Source organism: Sinocyclocheilus rhinocerous, unplaced genomic scaffold (genome assembly GCF_001515625.1).
Source record: "Sinocyclocheilus rhinocerous isolate Xijiao unplaced genomic scaffold, SAMN03320098_v1.1 scaffold166, whole genome shotgun sequence".
Classification (NCBI taxonomy): domain Eukaryota; kingdom Metazoa; phylum Chordata; class Actinopteri; order Cypriniformes; family Cyprinidae; genus Sinocyclocheilus; species Sinocyclocheilus rhinocerous.
In genome coordinates this window covers 3250738-3268683 of record NW_015633186.1, presented here as the reverse complement: position 1 = coordinate 3268683, position 17946 = coordinate 3250738, and the positions used below count along the sequence as shown (strand labels likewise).

At 37.4% G+C, this 17946-nt stretch overlaps 2 protein-coding genes across 5 annotated transcripts in view; one reads left to right on the top strand and one right to left on the bottom strand.

Annotated features, from left to right (window-relative positions):
* Window positions 1-4066, bottom strand: part of LOC107743709 (cell surface glycoprotein MUC18) — a 36366-nt gene extending 32300 nt beyond the window's left edge. For all 4 annotated transcript variants that reach the window (XM_016557097.1, XM_016557099.1, XM_016557100.1 and 1 more), the window contains exon 1: window positions 3921-4066. In XM_016557097.1, the coding sequence (XP_016412583.1) occupies window positions 3921-3978 (58 nt within the window). In that variant the 5' untranslated portion in view covers window positions 3979-4066. The remainder of the gene's footprint in view (window positions 1-3920) is intronic.
* Window positions 4067-12545: 8479 nt separating this feature from the next.
* Window positions 12546-15040, top strand: rnf26 (ring finger protein 26). The gene has a single exon (XM_016557096.1). It carries the CDS (start codon window positions 13154-13156, stop codon window positions 14435-14437), a length of 1284 nt encoding a protein of 427 aa, XP_016412582.1. The 5' UTR covers window positions 12546-13153; the 3' UTR covers window positions 14438-15040.
* The last annotated feature ends 2906 nt before the right edge of the window (window positions 15041-17946 follow it).

Genomic DNA, 17946 nt, shown 5'->3' with positions numbered 1-17946 from the left:
ATGTAGTTAAAGGGCCATACACCAACAATCTACTTAATCGTAAAACTGCCTGTGAAATGAAACTAGTGAGCAGAGTCGATTCTATTAGCACTGAGGACAGTGTTTTCGGAGACTTCGGACTGCTGGATTGTGAGCCAATCAAAATTGAGCTCAGACAGGAAGCCAAACCATACAGCCTCTCTATGTCGGCAAAAGATTGCGGCTGACATCTGTGAACTAGAGGGCAAGAAATACCTGATAGTCGTGGATTATTATTCTCGTGATATTGAGATTGCACATCTGCAAACGGTTTCAAGCCAGCAGGTGATAACACATTTGAAAACAATGTTTGTTCGGTGGGGGATCCCATACGAGCTTGTGACAGACAATGCTACTCAGTTCACGTCTACTGAGTTTGCAGAGTTCAAAACGACATACAATTTCACTCGCACTACTTCCAGCCCTCACTACCCACAGGTTAACGGTGCCGCTGAAAGAAGTGTTGCTATTGCAAAAAGGGTGCTCAGACAGCCAGATCCACAGCTGGCTCTTATGAGCTATCGTGCAACACCTATCAATGCCACAGGATTGAGCCCAGCTCAACTGATGATCGGACGTCAGATCAGAACAACAGTTCCAACACTACCAAAGAACCTGCTACCCAGTCCAATTGACTATGAACAAATCAGACTGAAAGACAAACAAACCAAACAGGCTTATAAGTACTTCTACAACCGACGATACTCAGCACGTTCTCTATCTGACCTACATCCTGGTCAAAGTGTGAAAGTTAAGTTGGATGGAGAAAAAGCATGGAAAACATCAGCAACAGTTGTTGGAAAAGCTCCTGAACCCAGATCATACATTGTGCAAACAAAGGAAGGCACAATCTCTCGCCGGAACCGGAGACACATTCAGAGTGTCCCTGAAACACCTGTAACTCCGGAAACATCTGAGACACCAAATGGACAGACTGTAAATGAGAACAGTGAAGGAACTGATGGACCCTCTCTTGAGACTGATTTAACCACAGACTTTATGAATGGGTCCAGTACCCCAGCTTCCATTACACCACACACTCATACACCCACCCGCAAAAGAACCCTTGCTGGTAGGGAAGTAAAACAGCCCGTAAAGTTTAAGGACTATGTTTTGGGGTAGTGGTTAACAACCATACTGATGCAAAGAGTTTTCTTGCATGTTAACTTCTACAATGTACTGTAAGGAAAAAAAAAAGTGAATTGTTAAATGCTAACATGTTCTGTTTAAGTGACGAGTTATATTGAAGAGATTGTGAGCAGTGAATGTTATTACTGATATCTGATGTTGATATTGATGCCTGTTACTTGGTTGAGAAAGTAATTTGCTTTGTTCCATATTGCTTAGAGAGAGAAAAAAAAATAATGAGGGACAGTAGAACTTTAAAGAGGGGAGATGTGGTAAAATGTGAACAGTTTATTGTGATAGGCTGTTCTGTGTCGGAGTCCAGGGTTGCTAGGCAACGGAAGCGGGGCCAGTGTGTGCAGCCTGCCGATAAGGACAGCTAGAATGTTCTATGATCGTGCATGTTAATAAAGTTAAAGGGGTCATATGATGCTACTCTTAACTTTTATAAAGAATATCTCTTTGGTTTTGAGACTTTAGTGTTTGCAACTTTACAGATCTTCTTTATGCACCAAGAGCTTGTAACACTCCAAAGAGAAAGGAAAAATTGAAATCGCATCATATGACCCCTTTAAGACTGAGTTCACCGAGTGGTCTGCTCCGTGTATCATGACACCCACAAAATCCAACACAGTAAAACAAGACAGCTGCAAAACATGTTGTATGAACACGTTCATACAAAGTAGTAACTAATCTCTTTAGAAATGTGACTGTGGGGAAAGAGAACAATATTGCTAAAAAAAAAAAAAGGCTACATTAATTGTTGCCTATAAAACATCTCTGAATATATATTCTATTTTATCTCATGCATTTTTTTTTTTGCTCAGTGATGGATTTAGCCAATTTGTAGTAACTCTAAAATGGCCCTAACTATGGGCAAGACATCCTGAATAGTGCTGTGCATTTAGAATTACTAGAGACAGTTCCGGATAACATTACACAGATAAAAATAAAATTCACCAAAACAGACCAAATCTATTTATATTAGACAACTGATCTATATTGGCCCTTGTTTTTTTTATTTAAAAGCAATAATGTAAGCTGTTACGAATGTCCTGAACTGAAAAAAAGTGTTTTAGTGCATTCCAGAGTCTATTTTTGGTATTTGGTAAAGGTTTCTGGTATATACTCAAAAAGACACTAAAACCCTAAGTTCTGTAAGCGGTAAAATAAAGCAACTATATGATTAGAGCAGTTTGTGACTCATATTCTCAGAAAGGCAGAAGGATGTACTGAGCTACTACAGATTAGGTCAGAACTCAAAAGGTGTGCAGGAAAGAAGACGGAAAAAAGCAGGGGGCTGAAACAGGAGGTCAGTACAATAAGGAAAAGCCTGAATGGTGGTCAACGGAAGAGGGGATAATTACGCAAAAGAATAAGGAAAAATGAAGAAACAGTGAGGAAGTTTAGCACAGATGTGGAGATTAAAAGGTGAATGGAAACAATGTCTGACTATGAACTCACACGTCAGTTAACAGATGCTTCAGAACAAAGAAAATGCCATTGGTGGGAATGCAGTTCCTTCCTTGTCGATCCTCATGTCTAATTATACAATAATGTGCTAAAGTAGTAGGCCACTCCATCATATATTCAACATGATTATAAAACACATCTGCTCAAGTTATGATCCAGTGCTTCATTACAAATTAGATCATCTCGTGGTGAACAGTCTTAAAAACACTAATGTTATCTAACCACGGTCCCGTGGTCTGTGAAGAGAAAGATAAAAACCTGCTACTGTGTCCTCAACACAACTCCTTTCAGTGTTCTGACTGAAGCTCCTCCAGTCATGAACATCTCCTGACAATGAACATAAGCACGCAGCAGGCTCCTTCGCTTATATATAATGCTACAATAATGTTGTTTTACCCACACTGAAAAACATTTGATGTTGAAAAAATTTTCACTCAAAAATTGCTAGTACATTTAATTACAAAGTACAAATAATTACAAAGTATTAGCAAGCAACACATTAAATTAAACATGAAGATTTGAAGCAGAAAAACTGAAATAGCATTTTGTTGTAAAACGTACTCCAAAAAATCTTTATTTACAACTTCAAAAAATATATTTAGTGTTTATAACACTGTTTGTGTATTTGTCTACTAAATTAAATAATTTTTTTTTTCAATTACAGAATTATGAAAGTGTTAAAATTGAAAATAGTTTATTATTATTAATAATAATAAATAAATTAAATAATGTGGCTTTTAAAGATAATTAAATTTAAGGTAATTTAACTTTTTTGGCCCCTTTAAATAGCTAATGACTCATGAAAAAAATCAAGATGCAAAACTGAATAGCCTACTCACTAAAGACTACTTAGAAATATCTGAAAGCACAATTCTTTTCACTTTCTTTTAATGTTATTCTGCATGTGGGGTGTTGGCTTTTACGTTAAAATGTACTTGAATACTTCCTTGTGATTTGTTTACATACTTAACATTTATACGAAATTATCGTATAACCTTTTGATGATCTGAAGAACAAGTGAACTTGCTTTACAAAACATTAGAATTAATTACAATCATAGTAGGCCTAAGTATTTGAAGAGTTGAGCTTGTATCACCCCACATGCAGCATGAATTGTGCTCAGCCTTTATAATGAAAATGCATTACATATACAATGTTCTCATTAATTTCTTATGAATGTGGAAAGCATCTCGCACTTTTGCACAAGAATGAACGGCACAGCGTACATCACACTATTCCTGGCATAAACTTTCCTGTTGACTATTTAACTGATTCTGTCATGCTCAGTTGAAACTTTGACTTACTTTTGCACGTGAGGACGCTCAGTCCCGCGATCAAGCGCGCGATATAACGGAGGGTCATGTCTCCCTGATCCGAGATTTGATGCGAGGAGAGTGAGTGCGCCGGAGAGCTGAAGTCTCCTGTAGATCATCAGAGGGCAGATGTTTGCACTGAGCGCGCCTGAAGTGCGGAGAGATGAGAGGGCGGGACCTATAGTGGGCTGCGCCCTGTATGCCACACGGTCTGCAACACCAATGCACATGAAACGCGGTATTTAGCTATAATACTTACGAACATTTTAAAGTGAACATATTATTATCATATAAGTATTATGCAGGTGTTTTGCTGGAAACTACGTACGCATAAAGTTTGTGAACGCTTAAGAAATTTCTGCACAAATTTCACATCAACCTGAAGGAATTTGCCCCATTCATCTTCAAACACTACTTCAATTAATTGATGTTGTCAGGCTTCCCTGCATAAACTTCTTCGTTCAAGTTCTTCTACAACGTTTCTGTTCGGGTCTTTGATTTTGCTATTTCAAAACAGTAAAAAAAAAAAATCTTCTGCTTCAAGACTTGTGTGTTTGTGGTTGAATTGTTGCTGTTGGACTTTCTGTTGTGCTTCAGTTTCAGGACTGACAACCTTGACTTTCTCCTGTAGCTTCTCATTTAGGATGAACAATATTAACCCGATCTCATGAATGTGCGTTTCAATGGCACGATTTTCTGTTTCTATTTGGCGTACTATTTATACGCAAAAATGGACTTCGGCGTGCATATGATACGCAATTGGTAGGTTTAGGGGTGTGGTGTAGTGCGTATTATTTATATGTACGCCAAAATGCGTATTATATGCACGCCAACAAAGTGCGTGTCATATGAACACAAAACTGCTTATTATATGCACGTCAAACACATGCGTATCGTATGCACGCCAAAGTAAGTTTCTGCATATAAACAGCACGTAAAATACAAAAAAATATATATTGTGCCGGTGATACGCAGTGGCGTCGGACAGGGGGTTATAGTGAAACTGAGTAACAGGGGCCCTTGGTGAAGGGGGGCCCATAATGATATACTGATTATTATTATTAATATGATTGATGAGGTGTTGTGTTGTGAGGGGCCCACCCCCTTGGTTGTGTGAATGGGGCACAAAATTTGGTGCTATGCCCCTGTTGATACAATATTAGAGTTTTTTTATTATTATTTATACACATTGGCCAATATTGGATATTGCTTGATTTGATAATAATTTAATAACACTGTTAAATTTAATGTTTAGCAAATCTCAAAATGAATATACATTTTTTTGTACTGTATAGTGTAATGTTGTGATGCCTAAATTTACTTGTAGAATTTGAGTAATTTTATTTTTATTTTTAATTTATTTAAAAGCATAGAATAATGATATTAATATTTGTAATATTCAAATTAAGATTTTATTCCATGTTAAATTGTACATGAATATCTATCACATATTGGTCATAACATAAAATTACTGGCTTTTCGACAATAATAACAACCAGCCAGAAATTCTCATTTAAACCAAAAGGTTCTATTTTTTAATTCATTGGTCCCACAAAATATTCTTCCAACTTTTCTGGCTCATCCAAATGGCAAACTTTGGAATTGGAGCCATGTTTTTCTTGGTGAGCATTGGCTTCCTCCATGCTATTCTGTCGGGGGGGGTTTTCAGTTAATCGGATGGTAGATTCATGAACACTAAACTATAGCCAATGCAAGAGAGGCATGTAGATCCTTAGATGTTTCCCTGTTTCTTTGTGGCCTCATAGAATATTCCAAATTTTGAAGAAAAAAAAAAAAGTAATGTATTTTTTCAGAAGGGCTGACTCCATTTACTTCTGAACTGATTACCCTGGAAGTTCATATATTTACAAAGATATATATATACATACATTTAGATGCAAAGATATTTACTTCTGGATCACTTTGTTTGACAAATTAGTGGAAAATAATAAAATGATCATTTAACTGAGTTCTCTTTATTTAGTTAATGAAGATCTGACTACTATGCTGGTAACATGTATGCAGTAATACATAGAAAGTGTAGGGGTTCACAAACTTTCTAGTGTCAGTGTACAGTATACAATATTGACTGTTTTCTCATGATAATACATTTAGTTACTGCTGTTTGGCTGAGAGACGTATAGGGACGTCGTGTCTCCTGAAGTATATGACGTATATTTTCTGACATGCAGTCTAAGCACATGAGCAATAAGCTTGACCTGATATTTATTCAGGTGACGGAGCCTGACATTTTAATCAGTGCTTTCTATATTTATCAACAGTCATTATAAATGCTGTTGTTCTTGATAATGAGGCTTTTAGTTGACTTTTTAAATAGTTTCTAAATTGACATTATTTGAACTGTCTACCATTAGTGGATGAAAAAACGATTCGGACAGCCTGTAATCTGATCATCCACCCAGTGATCTACTGCTGAGAACTAATTACAAGACGAACCAAGGAATATGTATTTGAAAATAGGCTGAAGATTTCCTGTGGGACTAAAGTCGAGAATCAATTTGACATGGTTTATTCCCTCACATGACCCACCAAGTCAAATCCCTTTTGAGATGCTCTTTTTTAGTTTCAGAGCTCAGTATGAAGTGAAGGCAGTATTTCGTCAAAGTAATAGGTTGCTGGCTGTAGTTTGTAAGAATGATGTTGACAGCTAGGTAATGTTTGCACACCTGGAGGAGAGTGTGGTGGTGCTCTGCTGACAAAAAAAAAAACAAGAGACGCAAATTCATTTGGTCACATTTTGCATAACTTTATATATCAAAGTAAAATTGTGTACAAGATCTATTTCAAGTTACCAAAGTTTTACCAATTAGTTTGGTTTAAATTATATTCCTGAAATGCATTCTTCATTCCATAGTATATAAACTAGAATAGAATGGGTCCACTTAAAAATGTATCAATGAAGCTGCATTAGATAATACAATTGTCACGGTCAAGGTGTGTGGATAATCAATTTTAATAAAACACAAGACTACATTATATAACTCTAACAGCAGGCTATATGAACTGATGACGGCACGGTTTGATCTTCGGCTGACCAATCAGCAGAAAGGGGTGTTTAATTCCCGCCCACGTGTAGAAATCGAATATTCAAGCTGTTTATTCATTCCACTGATCCACTGTTGAGCAAGTGTTGGCATGCTAAAATCCTCCAAATCTGTCTGGATGAAGAAACAAACTCACAAATCTAAGTTTTTGAGTGAACTATTCCTTTAAGTGTGGCTAAAGTCCCATTCTGGGTTTGGAGTGTAAGTCCCATGCTCCCATTTTATAAACATAACATCAACTGGGTTTAACATATACAGAAATAAATACCTATAATTGTGGTATTCCCAAAAATGAAGAATTTTTAAAGTACTACTACTAATAAATTATGTTGTAAAATGCCATATGAGCATGTTTACAGACAAGATGAGTACAAAATTTAGACGAGCATATGGTGCATACATGTCTCTCTTTACAGTCCATTAAAGGTGGATCATGTTAGACACGCTCTGCCTACCACAACATGTTGTTCTGCAATTAGCACCATTCACATGTCTAGGAGAAAAAAAGCACTGAAGAGTTCAAGTCTTGTTCGGCCTGTTAGTCCTTTTTTATCAGCAAAAACCACATAACAACTGCTATTTTGTTACCTTAAGTTGTAACTTATAACAGACAATCAGTTGTGATTTTACTGATGATAACCCACCAGAACGATTAATATCTGTGAATCCCACATATCATTGTCTTGCTTTCTTGAAGTAGTGGAAAGAACCATGCTTTTCCTTCAACGACAGGAAGGAAGTAGGAAAGAAGTCATTCTTTCCATTATGGACCCTGGGGAATGTTTTTTGGAGTTGTCTGCTTGTATGAGAGGGGCTATTGTCTGCTAAACACAAGGGTGGTGGCTGTGAACGTCTAAGGAGTGAAGGGGCTCAAGGGCAGGGAGCAGAAGACATTTAGGGTCCTATATGTGCGCAAAAGAGTCTTCACAAAAACAGGGTTTGTTTCAAGGACACACTGACATCAGTAGTCTTGATCATGGTGTAAGGATGTTTCTGTGGTGATGGGAAGATATAAATAAGTTTGACCTGGTCTTTTGGGAATACATATATGTGTTTTATATTTATATTAATTCCAATGATTTATAATTTTTTATATATTTTTTTATTAATAAATTATATATATTCTCTCTCTCTTTGGTAGCAGAACATGGCCGCCTGAAATAAATGTTAGCCTTTGCGGCTTGAATATGCATATCTCAGAATCTTTATAGGCAGAAATATGCTGCATTTCCTTTGTTTGGGGTATGAATCTGATACAGAAAGATCACGCCCTGGTAAAAATTATATCGCTGGGAAGGCAAATTTTCACAGACCAAGACTATAAGCCCAAGGGATTGTCCAATTGAACATATCAATATTTTCTTTATCCCTTTCATTCTCCCTTCCTATCCTTCTTTTTAAGCTCGCTCAAGTGTTGAACTTGGCTGGAGCTCGTGGGTTGCTGTGGTATGTGAGGTCGTAGCCTAGGTTGTGACCAGACAGCACACCAGTGGTTTCTTCTGTTGAGAGTTTGTGTTTTCCCATAGAAGCTTCTGGATTACTGCACCATCAGTCTGTCTCTAACTGAGGGACTATTAATAGCTCTCCTCATATTGCTTTTGATAAACTTCCTGAGTCAACACAGCACCCGCTGCAATTTAACCCTGTTATTTGGTTCAAAATCTGGATATAATCATTATGTTTGGGGTCAGTTGACCATAACTGGATTCAATAAAATGAATAAAAATCACATACATGAAAAACAACAGAAACATCTGTTGAAAGGTAACACTTTATTTTGATAGTCCATTTTAGACATTCTACTAATTCTAAGTTTACAACTACATGTCAACTACCACTCATTAGAGTATCTTCAACAACAGACATTCTTCTTACTACAAGTAACTTTGCAAATATATTTCAAATTATACTAATTCTAATTTAACAGTCTATTAATACTCAGCTGAGAGTTAGATGGCATGTAGTTTCAAATTAATGACAGTTAGTTGACATGTCGTTGCAAAGTTACTAATGTCTAAAATGAACTATTAAAATAAAGGGTAATCTGTTAAAACAGCAAACCTTTAACATTAATAATTAACAAAATAAATAAATATGAGAACACATGATTTTTAAAACTGTACTTAACTTTTTAAAACGTTTTCCATAAACTGAATATGATAAACAGTATCATAACCATTTTTGAAACATTTGACATTTTAAACAGAAGTGTGAAAAAGCACCTCTTCTGTGAGTTTTGCTGTAGTTTAAACCAGTGCTACTTATCAGTTTATTCAGGATCAGTTTGCTGGAAACGGCTCAAGTTTCGATTTCCAGCAAAATAGTCCTGTATAAACTGATAAAATATACTGTATGCCTTCAGTGTAGTGTAAGTTTCTTCTGATAAACAAAATACATCAAAAATGTTCTTTTGGGTCTGTGTAGTTGCCTTTAATTATGAAACATGCAGATCAAATTGACCAACAAGCTTTATAATTGTAATAGAAATTTTGTAAGTATTCCACAACACATTGTGTCGACAATTTGTAGACATGTTCATAAATGAGAAAACGTCAAACATTTCACAACATAATAGGCATAAGGTTGTATAACAAGTCATTATTTAGTGAAGTTTAAGAAAAAGCTTAACTAAATTAAGTAAACCTCACTAAAAATTAGACTTACCAAATTAACTCTGTTGGGGTTCTTCCAGCTGATTGCTAACTAACAATGACACATGGTAGCATGCTAACAGATAAAACACCTTTCACTCTCAATATTTATTAGCCAACAAGCTAAGCAAGCTAAGCTCCTCTCTTCTCCACAACGGTAGCCACACACACACAGAAAAAAAACTCCAACATGACAGAACTACTTCTAAATCTTCAAGATAACTGAACACAAAACACTAACAAATGTTTCCCTTTACTTAAAAATACATAACAAATACATTCAACATTTACTTCCCCAATCCAGTCCCAAGCAAAGCATGCTGGGAACTAGAACTCCACTGTTCAGTTTCACTTGATTTATGTATTCTCAGCACAAAAGGATTAGGTGGACTGCTTGAAATGTCATTGATTGTGAAAAATTGTGTAGCGATTATTTTGAGTGGGATAACAATCTACCCATCAACGTTTCAACAATATTTCCAATTCAACAAAACATGTGCTAAGAAACCACATTAAACATATTTCCATGTTGTTGTTTGAACAGAATCCAACAGCTGTTGTCACATGATATGAGTGGAAAGACATGTTTTCTTAAGAAATGGGTCAGTGAAACAATAGAATAGCCTTCAACAAAATCAAGTCACCGGTATTTTGTTTCCCTCGTGAGAGAAGATTTCCTTTAATGCTCAAGCAAGGAGCAGACAGGAGCACTTGAGGACTGTCACTGAGTTTAATGGTGTGGAAGTGACCCATGGAAAATACAGATAGGTTTTGCTTTATGCTCTAGAAGAAGGAAATCTGTCAAAGGAAATCTATTCTCCAAGCTTTGTTACTTCCAAATATATAGTATAGTTTGTTTATTTTCCCAAGAGGCCCTCAGCTGAGAATGTCTGTTTGGCCTCAGATGAAGGTTAAAGAGTGTTCGACCTACCGGCCCTGACAAATGCTCAGCAAAGCAGCAGTTTTGCGTTCCAACACATAACATTGTTTGTGTGTTTGCATGTGTCTATGTGTGCGTGTGTTTCTGTGTGACTTTTGCCCTTTAAATATTAATAGAGGCATTCATAAATGCAATACTAGCTGATTTGGCTATTCTTTCTCTATTGGCATTCTCTTTTGTTCTATAAGCCATCAATCAGCTATATATTTTCTTCAAGCTTGACTGACAAAAATGGAAATCATCATTTTGTTTATTTGTCCAGCTCAAATGAGCAGACAAGAACATTATTTCCTTTGAAATGTAAAATAAATATTCTCATAAAGTCCACTTCATAACAGATACTGTGATGATTGAGCTGTAAAATGTTAACAACCAAATAGGTAACAATAAAACAGTCTTAAATAATAACTTAGCGAGACCAGGGCTAGTTGTCAATTTACTCCAATAACTATTTCTCAGTGTATGTTTGTTTTTGACAGTCATTTTCTGTACATAATCCTTGGCTACAAAAGACTATTGAACATTTCTACCATTTTTGCTCAGGAATAATGATACAGTTTGAACACACATTCTCATTTTGCCCTTTTGTCATACTGAATGGGGTAAGATGTCAGAATGAAACCTGACATAAAACAGACTATTATTGGATTTTCAGCTGATTTTAAACAGTGAAACAATTATTTATAATATAACAAGTATTTTTAGTTGTTAAAAGAAACAACTTTGTGTAACTGGACTTTTGTGGGCCTATGTTTTGTGAATCTAGGGTGACCATACGTCCTCTTTTTGAACCTAAAAAAATGAGTCTGGATGGGATTTCTAAATCGCACAAAATGTCCGGGATTCGGCTTTTGCTTTCTACAGTCACCATTCATTGTGTGCGTTTTTTTAGAGCCCTGCGAGGGCTGTTTTATTAATCCCACTCCCGCTGAATTTCTGACCATTACTGCCCTCTCCCCTAATTCCCGCTCCCGCAAACATTCTAATATTGCATATAATTTTCGCGCATGGGAGCTGCCATCAATATGTGGAGTAGCTATTTACATCTCTCTTGAATGAGCGCTCGCTGTTCACTTTCACTTTCATTTAGCAATCACGCCCACTCTGTGTAAACGAAGATCAGATATTTGTCAATGGGCTCAGGATCTGTTTAGCAACAAATCCTCCAGCATGATCTGTCAGTCATCTTTCCTCTGACTCCTGCAGCTTGTGTTGGATGCAGGGTTGTCAAGTCCACGTTTTTTTTTTTTTTTTTCATGGAATTGGGCTACTTTTAAACTGTTACCATGGGTTGATTTGGGTCCCCGTTTGAAATGTTGCATAAATTACATCTGACTGAAATGCTTGTATTGAAACATTTTGCATTCTGTGATAAAACTGTGCTAGATGTTAAGTTTTGTGAAGGATGGCCACTGGTAGGAAGCTTTTTAGCTGTGTTTATGATCAATATGCATAACAGTGAATGTAAATGTAAAAAATATGTATTTTAGGTATGGAAATGACATATAGAGTTTTGATATTTGGGATATGGTCATTGCGCTACTTTGGGCCCTATTTTGGGCATTACTTTAACCACCAACCAACCACACCCCAGCCCCGCACCCACTGTCCTCTTTTTGGAAAACTAAAATATGGTCACCCTAGTGTCAAAACTGTAAAAACATTTCAAATGGAAACAAAGTGCATATTGTAGAACATGTCCAATATTCTAAGTACAAAAGCCAAATGCCTGAACCAACAACCAACAAATAAATAAATTACGGCAGTGATTCAATCAAGCATGCCAATACAGCTGTTCGAAATTGATAACAGCATAGATAACGACTTATTTGTTTAAACTACCAATCACGACTGATTTAATTTTCCCCACCCCAAATCTCCTTTATTTGTCATTTATTTGTACATTTTTTGTAATATAATCAATGCATGCACAATAAAATAACCAAAAGAAGGTGGAAAGGCGCATTTCTGCGCAGCCCGAGCGCCGGGTTGATCCACTTCAAACACGTGTTGTAAAGCGGAAACAACGGACTGAAACAGAACGAGAAGCTTTCGATTCTAGTCATTAATAATCCAAACAAAGACGCGAGTTTGTCGCCGTCTTGGAGCTTCACAAAATAACGCGGACGCTTGAATTACACCGTGTATAAAAATGAACCTCTAATTGGGATACATCTTTACACAACCAGCCAACGCCAGCAGTTTCGATTTTCAAACGTAAACATCCGCCGAGCAGTTCCCGTCCATGTGTGAGCAGCCACTTCACTATGCTACCCATGTTTGGGATGAGTGTTTCGGTTCAAAACAGAGGACATGCCATTCCCAGCTAATGGTCAGTTATAATACGACTTGAGTTGATTTTATTTTAACCCCAAGTGGTTTGCCAAGGCGTCAGCGTTAGTAAAGATGCGAATGGGTTAGCACGCGAGCTAACTTGGCTACGAGAGCTGTTTGTTTGTGTAACTACAGACTCAACTATGTCGTTTGACAGCACAAATAATACGACAGATAATATATAGTCCATTCCGGCTAACAAAGGCTACAGTTTAACAAGCGGACATCTTTATTATGGGTCTACTGAACTTTGTTTTTAGTTCAATTGGAAAATGCATAGATGTCATTTGCCTCCTCCTGGATTTAAATTTTGTGATTGTCAGCTCAATAATTCAGCTGTTGGTGGCAGTGATCTCCTTTATCAGTAGTCTGCCCATGCTACTCACAAATTCAGTGTCGGAGTGCTGGAATCTCACTCTGCTTTGCATCATCACCATGAGGGACGGAGTGACCGTTGTGACCCATAACATGGTCGGAGGCTGGATGCAGCTGCTGGGAGGCGTCCTGGAAAGCTTCAAGATGATCGGATACCTGTCTTCGCATCTACTGCTCCGCACCAAAGAGCTTCTCCACCGCGGACTGTTGTCGGGACACAGTTTGCTGCGACAGGCCTGGGAAGGCTGTGGAATTGTGTTCAGCTTGCTGCTGTATTTCATCAACACGATCATCAACTTGCTGCTCATAGGCACACAGAATTTATACTCTGTGGTGGTCAGCACGGTGGAAGCGGTGTCCTGCCCTTTGCAGAAAGCTCTTGAGCTGACTTTGACGGTGCTTACGTTTCTTTACAGCAGTCTTGTCGGCACCTCCATCCTGCTGTGGACGCCATGCAGACTGGCGATGGAGTTCCTGGGATCCATGTGCCATGTATTTGCGAGCATTTTCTTGCTCAACTCTTACGGACTGCTGCTCACGTTGATCATAGTCGCGAGTGCCACCGTATATCTAAACCCCGCGCTCCCACGACTTGTGTCTTTGCGTGTAATCAACTACATCAACGCTGTTCCCATCCTACGGCGTCTCCAAAGGGCTCTACACCACCTCAATGTGCTCGAGAGGAACGTGTGGCGGCGATTGGCCTGGCATCGCAGCCAGATAATGGTTCCTGCAAGGATGGAAGTGGCAGAGAGGGACGTTCAACAGCCTGATCCCAACCCTGAGCCTCAAGTTGACCTTAATGTGCTGGAAAACGCGCCTGAGGACGCCCACCAAGTGGACGACCCTATAAACCCGCCGCTTCCCAGTTCCAGCACTCACAGGCCACTCCGGAAGTTTCCTTCGGAGGACAGTTGCAAAGGCCCTCCGGCTGACAACCTGCTGACTCTTCTGCAAGAGCAAGAGGAGAGGAAGAAGTGCGTGATCTGTCAGGACAGCACCAAGACTGTCGTGCTCCTGCCGTGCCGTCACTTGTGCTTGTGTAGAGACTGCACCAACATTTTGCTCAGCCAGCCTATCTACCAACACAACTGCCCCCTGTGCCGCCACATGATCCTTCAGACCATGGATGTGTATCTCTGAGGGAAGCGTTTACGGATGTGTTTCTGTCATCCTCAGGTTTTTGGAGCAGCACTGTTCTTGAAATGTGGGAAACCACTTGTTCCTTTTTCATAGATGTTCATTCCACTACGGTTGCTTGTATATAGATTTAAATCACAAGCTTTTATAAATCGTGATTGCGAGGCTGATGACTGTGACTGTGCTTTCTTATGGTTTTATATTCATTGTCACTTTTTTCATCAGCTTGTAGAAGCAACGCTATTTTTCTCATACAGCAATATCACATGAATGTAAGCTTTGTATTAAAAACATTAAAACGGGGTGTTAATTGTCTAGATCGAAGATTTATAATTGTCAAGTGTTTATGGGCAACATTTGTATGCTACAATACTAATGTTAGGCCTTATAGTATGAATTGTTGTCTACTTGATTTTCTTGCCTGACTGTAAAAGTGATTGAAGGTTTCATGGGAACTTTTGAAACCTCACAATAATCCACAAGTAATTCATGTCTTCAGTCCAGCAATTAGTGTCTTGTGAAGTGTAAAGCTGTGTTTTTTAATATGCAGATCCATCATTAAGACATTTTTAACTTCAAACCATTCCAAAAGAGTCCTTTATCCATAATATTGCTTTCTCCAGTGAAAAGGTCATCTCGTCTGAATCAGGAGAGAAACATGCACAGATTAAGCAACGTTTACAAGCGAAAACAGTCCAAAATATTTCTAAACAAATATGTCGGTGGATTTTGATGCAAGAGGACAACATGGGAAGGACTTTTTCACTGGAGGAAGTGTTAATATTGCCAGAAATGATAGTTTAAAGTTCAAATGTTTCTTACAAACATGCAGCTTTTCAATGTTAATTGATGGATTGAAGTCTTGTTGATTACCTGTGGATTATTGTGATGTTTATTAGGAATATTTGCATACTACAACTAATGTTGGGCCTTAGTATGATTTGTTGTCTGCTTAATTTTTTGCCTGATTGTAAAGGTGATCAAAGGTTTCATGGGAGCATCTACAACATCATATTGATTATTTTTTCGTGAAAAATTTGTTTTGCTTTGCATACATTGTAATCATTCCACCAAAGCCATTTTGAACTCTTTTTAAATGCAAGTGTCGCTACGATATTTTCAGAAGCCATTCTACAATCTGATGATGTATTCGTGCTGTTTTTGTCATTTATTATTGAACAGCATTAAGGCTCTCTCACTGCTCAAGTGGTATTGATTAATGCATTTTCAAATCGAAATTTTGTGCTTGTTTTTTGTTTTGAGAGACGGTAATTCAATTCAGTTACCGGTAAAAACAGAGTGGCAGAAAGGCTTTTAGCTCAGCTTTGACCAGGGGATGATGTTAGAAATCACTATTTTGGAAAACATCTTATGCATTAGAGAAACAAGGTAGTACAGGCTTTTCTGGTTTATCTCTATTTTGGTCTTACATGGTTTCAAAACACATTCAGAAAGGCACAATGCGCAAGACAATCAGGTGCATTTAATAGAAAAATAGAAGCATTTGCAAGGTCCATGCAAGCTGTTGTCCTTCTTAAAAATATAAAAAATGACTCCCTAATTATTTCTGTCACTCTCAATTCTGCACAATGCAGGTGACAAGCACTAACCCATGGTTTATCATTGTAATTTTAAGGTTTTTAAACAAGTTGTGATTTCATTCCATATTAAGCCCCAAGCCTTTTGTATTCTTGTACCGCAGATGTTTGTTTTCTCTGAAGGTCTCATGTGATGATGTATGTGGGTAGAGCAGATGTCTGTCTCTCCAGAGGCCTGGATAATATCAAAACCACATTCACTGACTATCCAAATGAACAATAAACAGTATTTGACTGTGCAGTCGTATTGTCTTTGTCTTCAGCACATATTGTAGTAGTTTCATCATTGGACTAAAATGCAATTCACAACAATGTCTCTGATTGTGATAAATGACTTATGCCACTTCTATGCTGAGACCAGCACACAAGCTGAGATTTTAAGATGCTGATCGTGGGCGTGAGACCTTATGAACCCGATAGTATAATGGAGGCCACTTCCTCCAGTTGTTAAATCATGGGAAGGGAGTTTCCTGAAGCCTGATCCAGTGTTATCATGCTTCACAATCAATCTAATACAGTGATGGGCAAACTTGGCCCTTCCAGGCCATTTTCCTGCAGAGATTTGGTCCAACCCTGATAAAACTCACCTGCCTGTAGCCTTCTAGTAGTCTTGAAGACAATGATTAGCTGGTTCAGGTGTGTTTGATTAGGGTTGGAGCTAAACTCTGAAGGAAAGTGACCTGGAAGGGCCAAGTTTGCCCACCCCTGATCTAATAGAACTAGTGTTCAACTCAGCTACACTGCGGATCAAACTTAGGATTTTAATGTTTTTGAAAGTAGTTCTATTATGCTCACCAAGGATGCATTTATTTAATGAAAAACGCAGTAAAAGCAATAATATTGTGTATGACTTTAGTATTTTAATATATTTTAAAATGTAGCACATGGAATTGCATTCCTGTGATGGCAACGCTGAATTTTCAGCAGCCATTACTCCAGACTTCAGTGTCACATGATCTTTCAGAATCATTCTATTATGTTGATTTGCTGCTCAAGAACATATTTAAATAAAAAGCAATTATTTTAAATTCTAATGATATTTCACAATATTACTGTTTTTGCTGTATTTTTGATTCATTAAATGCAGCATGTGTTAGCTCAAGAAACGTCATTCAATAAGATTTAAAAAAAAAAAAAAAAAAAGAAAGAAATCCTCAAGTTATTTCAAACTTTTGACCTTGAGTGTTGGTATATAGTTTAAACTCAAAGATTTTAAGTGGTAGAGAAGTAGCTTTAAGTGGTTCATTTGATATAATGTGTGTGAAATGCAAGCTTTTTTCTGTAAGTATAAAAAGAGGCACATTCAGCACTGGACAGCTCCACATTCCATCATTTTTAGCAAATGGAAATCTGAATCTCAAATTGTTGTGCACTTAGAAACAGCATTCAACCAATTCCCCAGAGTACTTACATTCGGATGCGTCTTTCATATCTGCTATCTGTAACTGCATACTTGAGAACAATGCTTTAAAAATAACCTAAAGCTTAGGAAGTGAGGCACCATAATGAATTTAACAGAGTAAAGTGTCCTATTTTTTAAAAAGAGATAAAAGAGGATTTCCTTGTTTATTTTGTTCCTTGAAATAAAACTAAGCACCACTTCATTGACAGTTATTCGCACAACACTGCAAAGAGTCTTTAGAGTAAGATATTTTAAATGTCTTTTTTAAAACACAATCTTGTTAGTCTACACTGTAAAGAATTGCTGTAATTTTTACAGTAAATATTTACAATAGACCACTGTATTTAGAAACTTACAGCATTACTGTATTTTGCTATGAATTGTGGGAACATGCTAAATAATTGCTGTAAATTTTACAGTAGTATCTAAGAATGTTTTTGCATTTTCCTATATATTCTGGGAACATGATTATGCAGTAAATGCTACAGGAGATCATGTATACATATATTCTT

What these genes read in the sequence shown, in the direction of transcription:
- rnf26 (XM_016557096.1), top strand. Translation starts at nt 13,154, where the DNA reads ATGGGTCTACTGAACTTTGTTTTTAGTTCAATTGGAAAATGCATAGAT.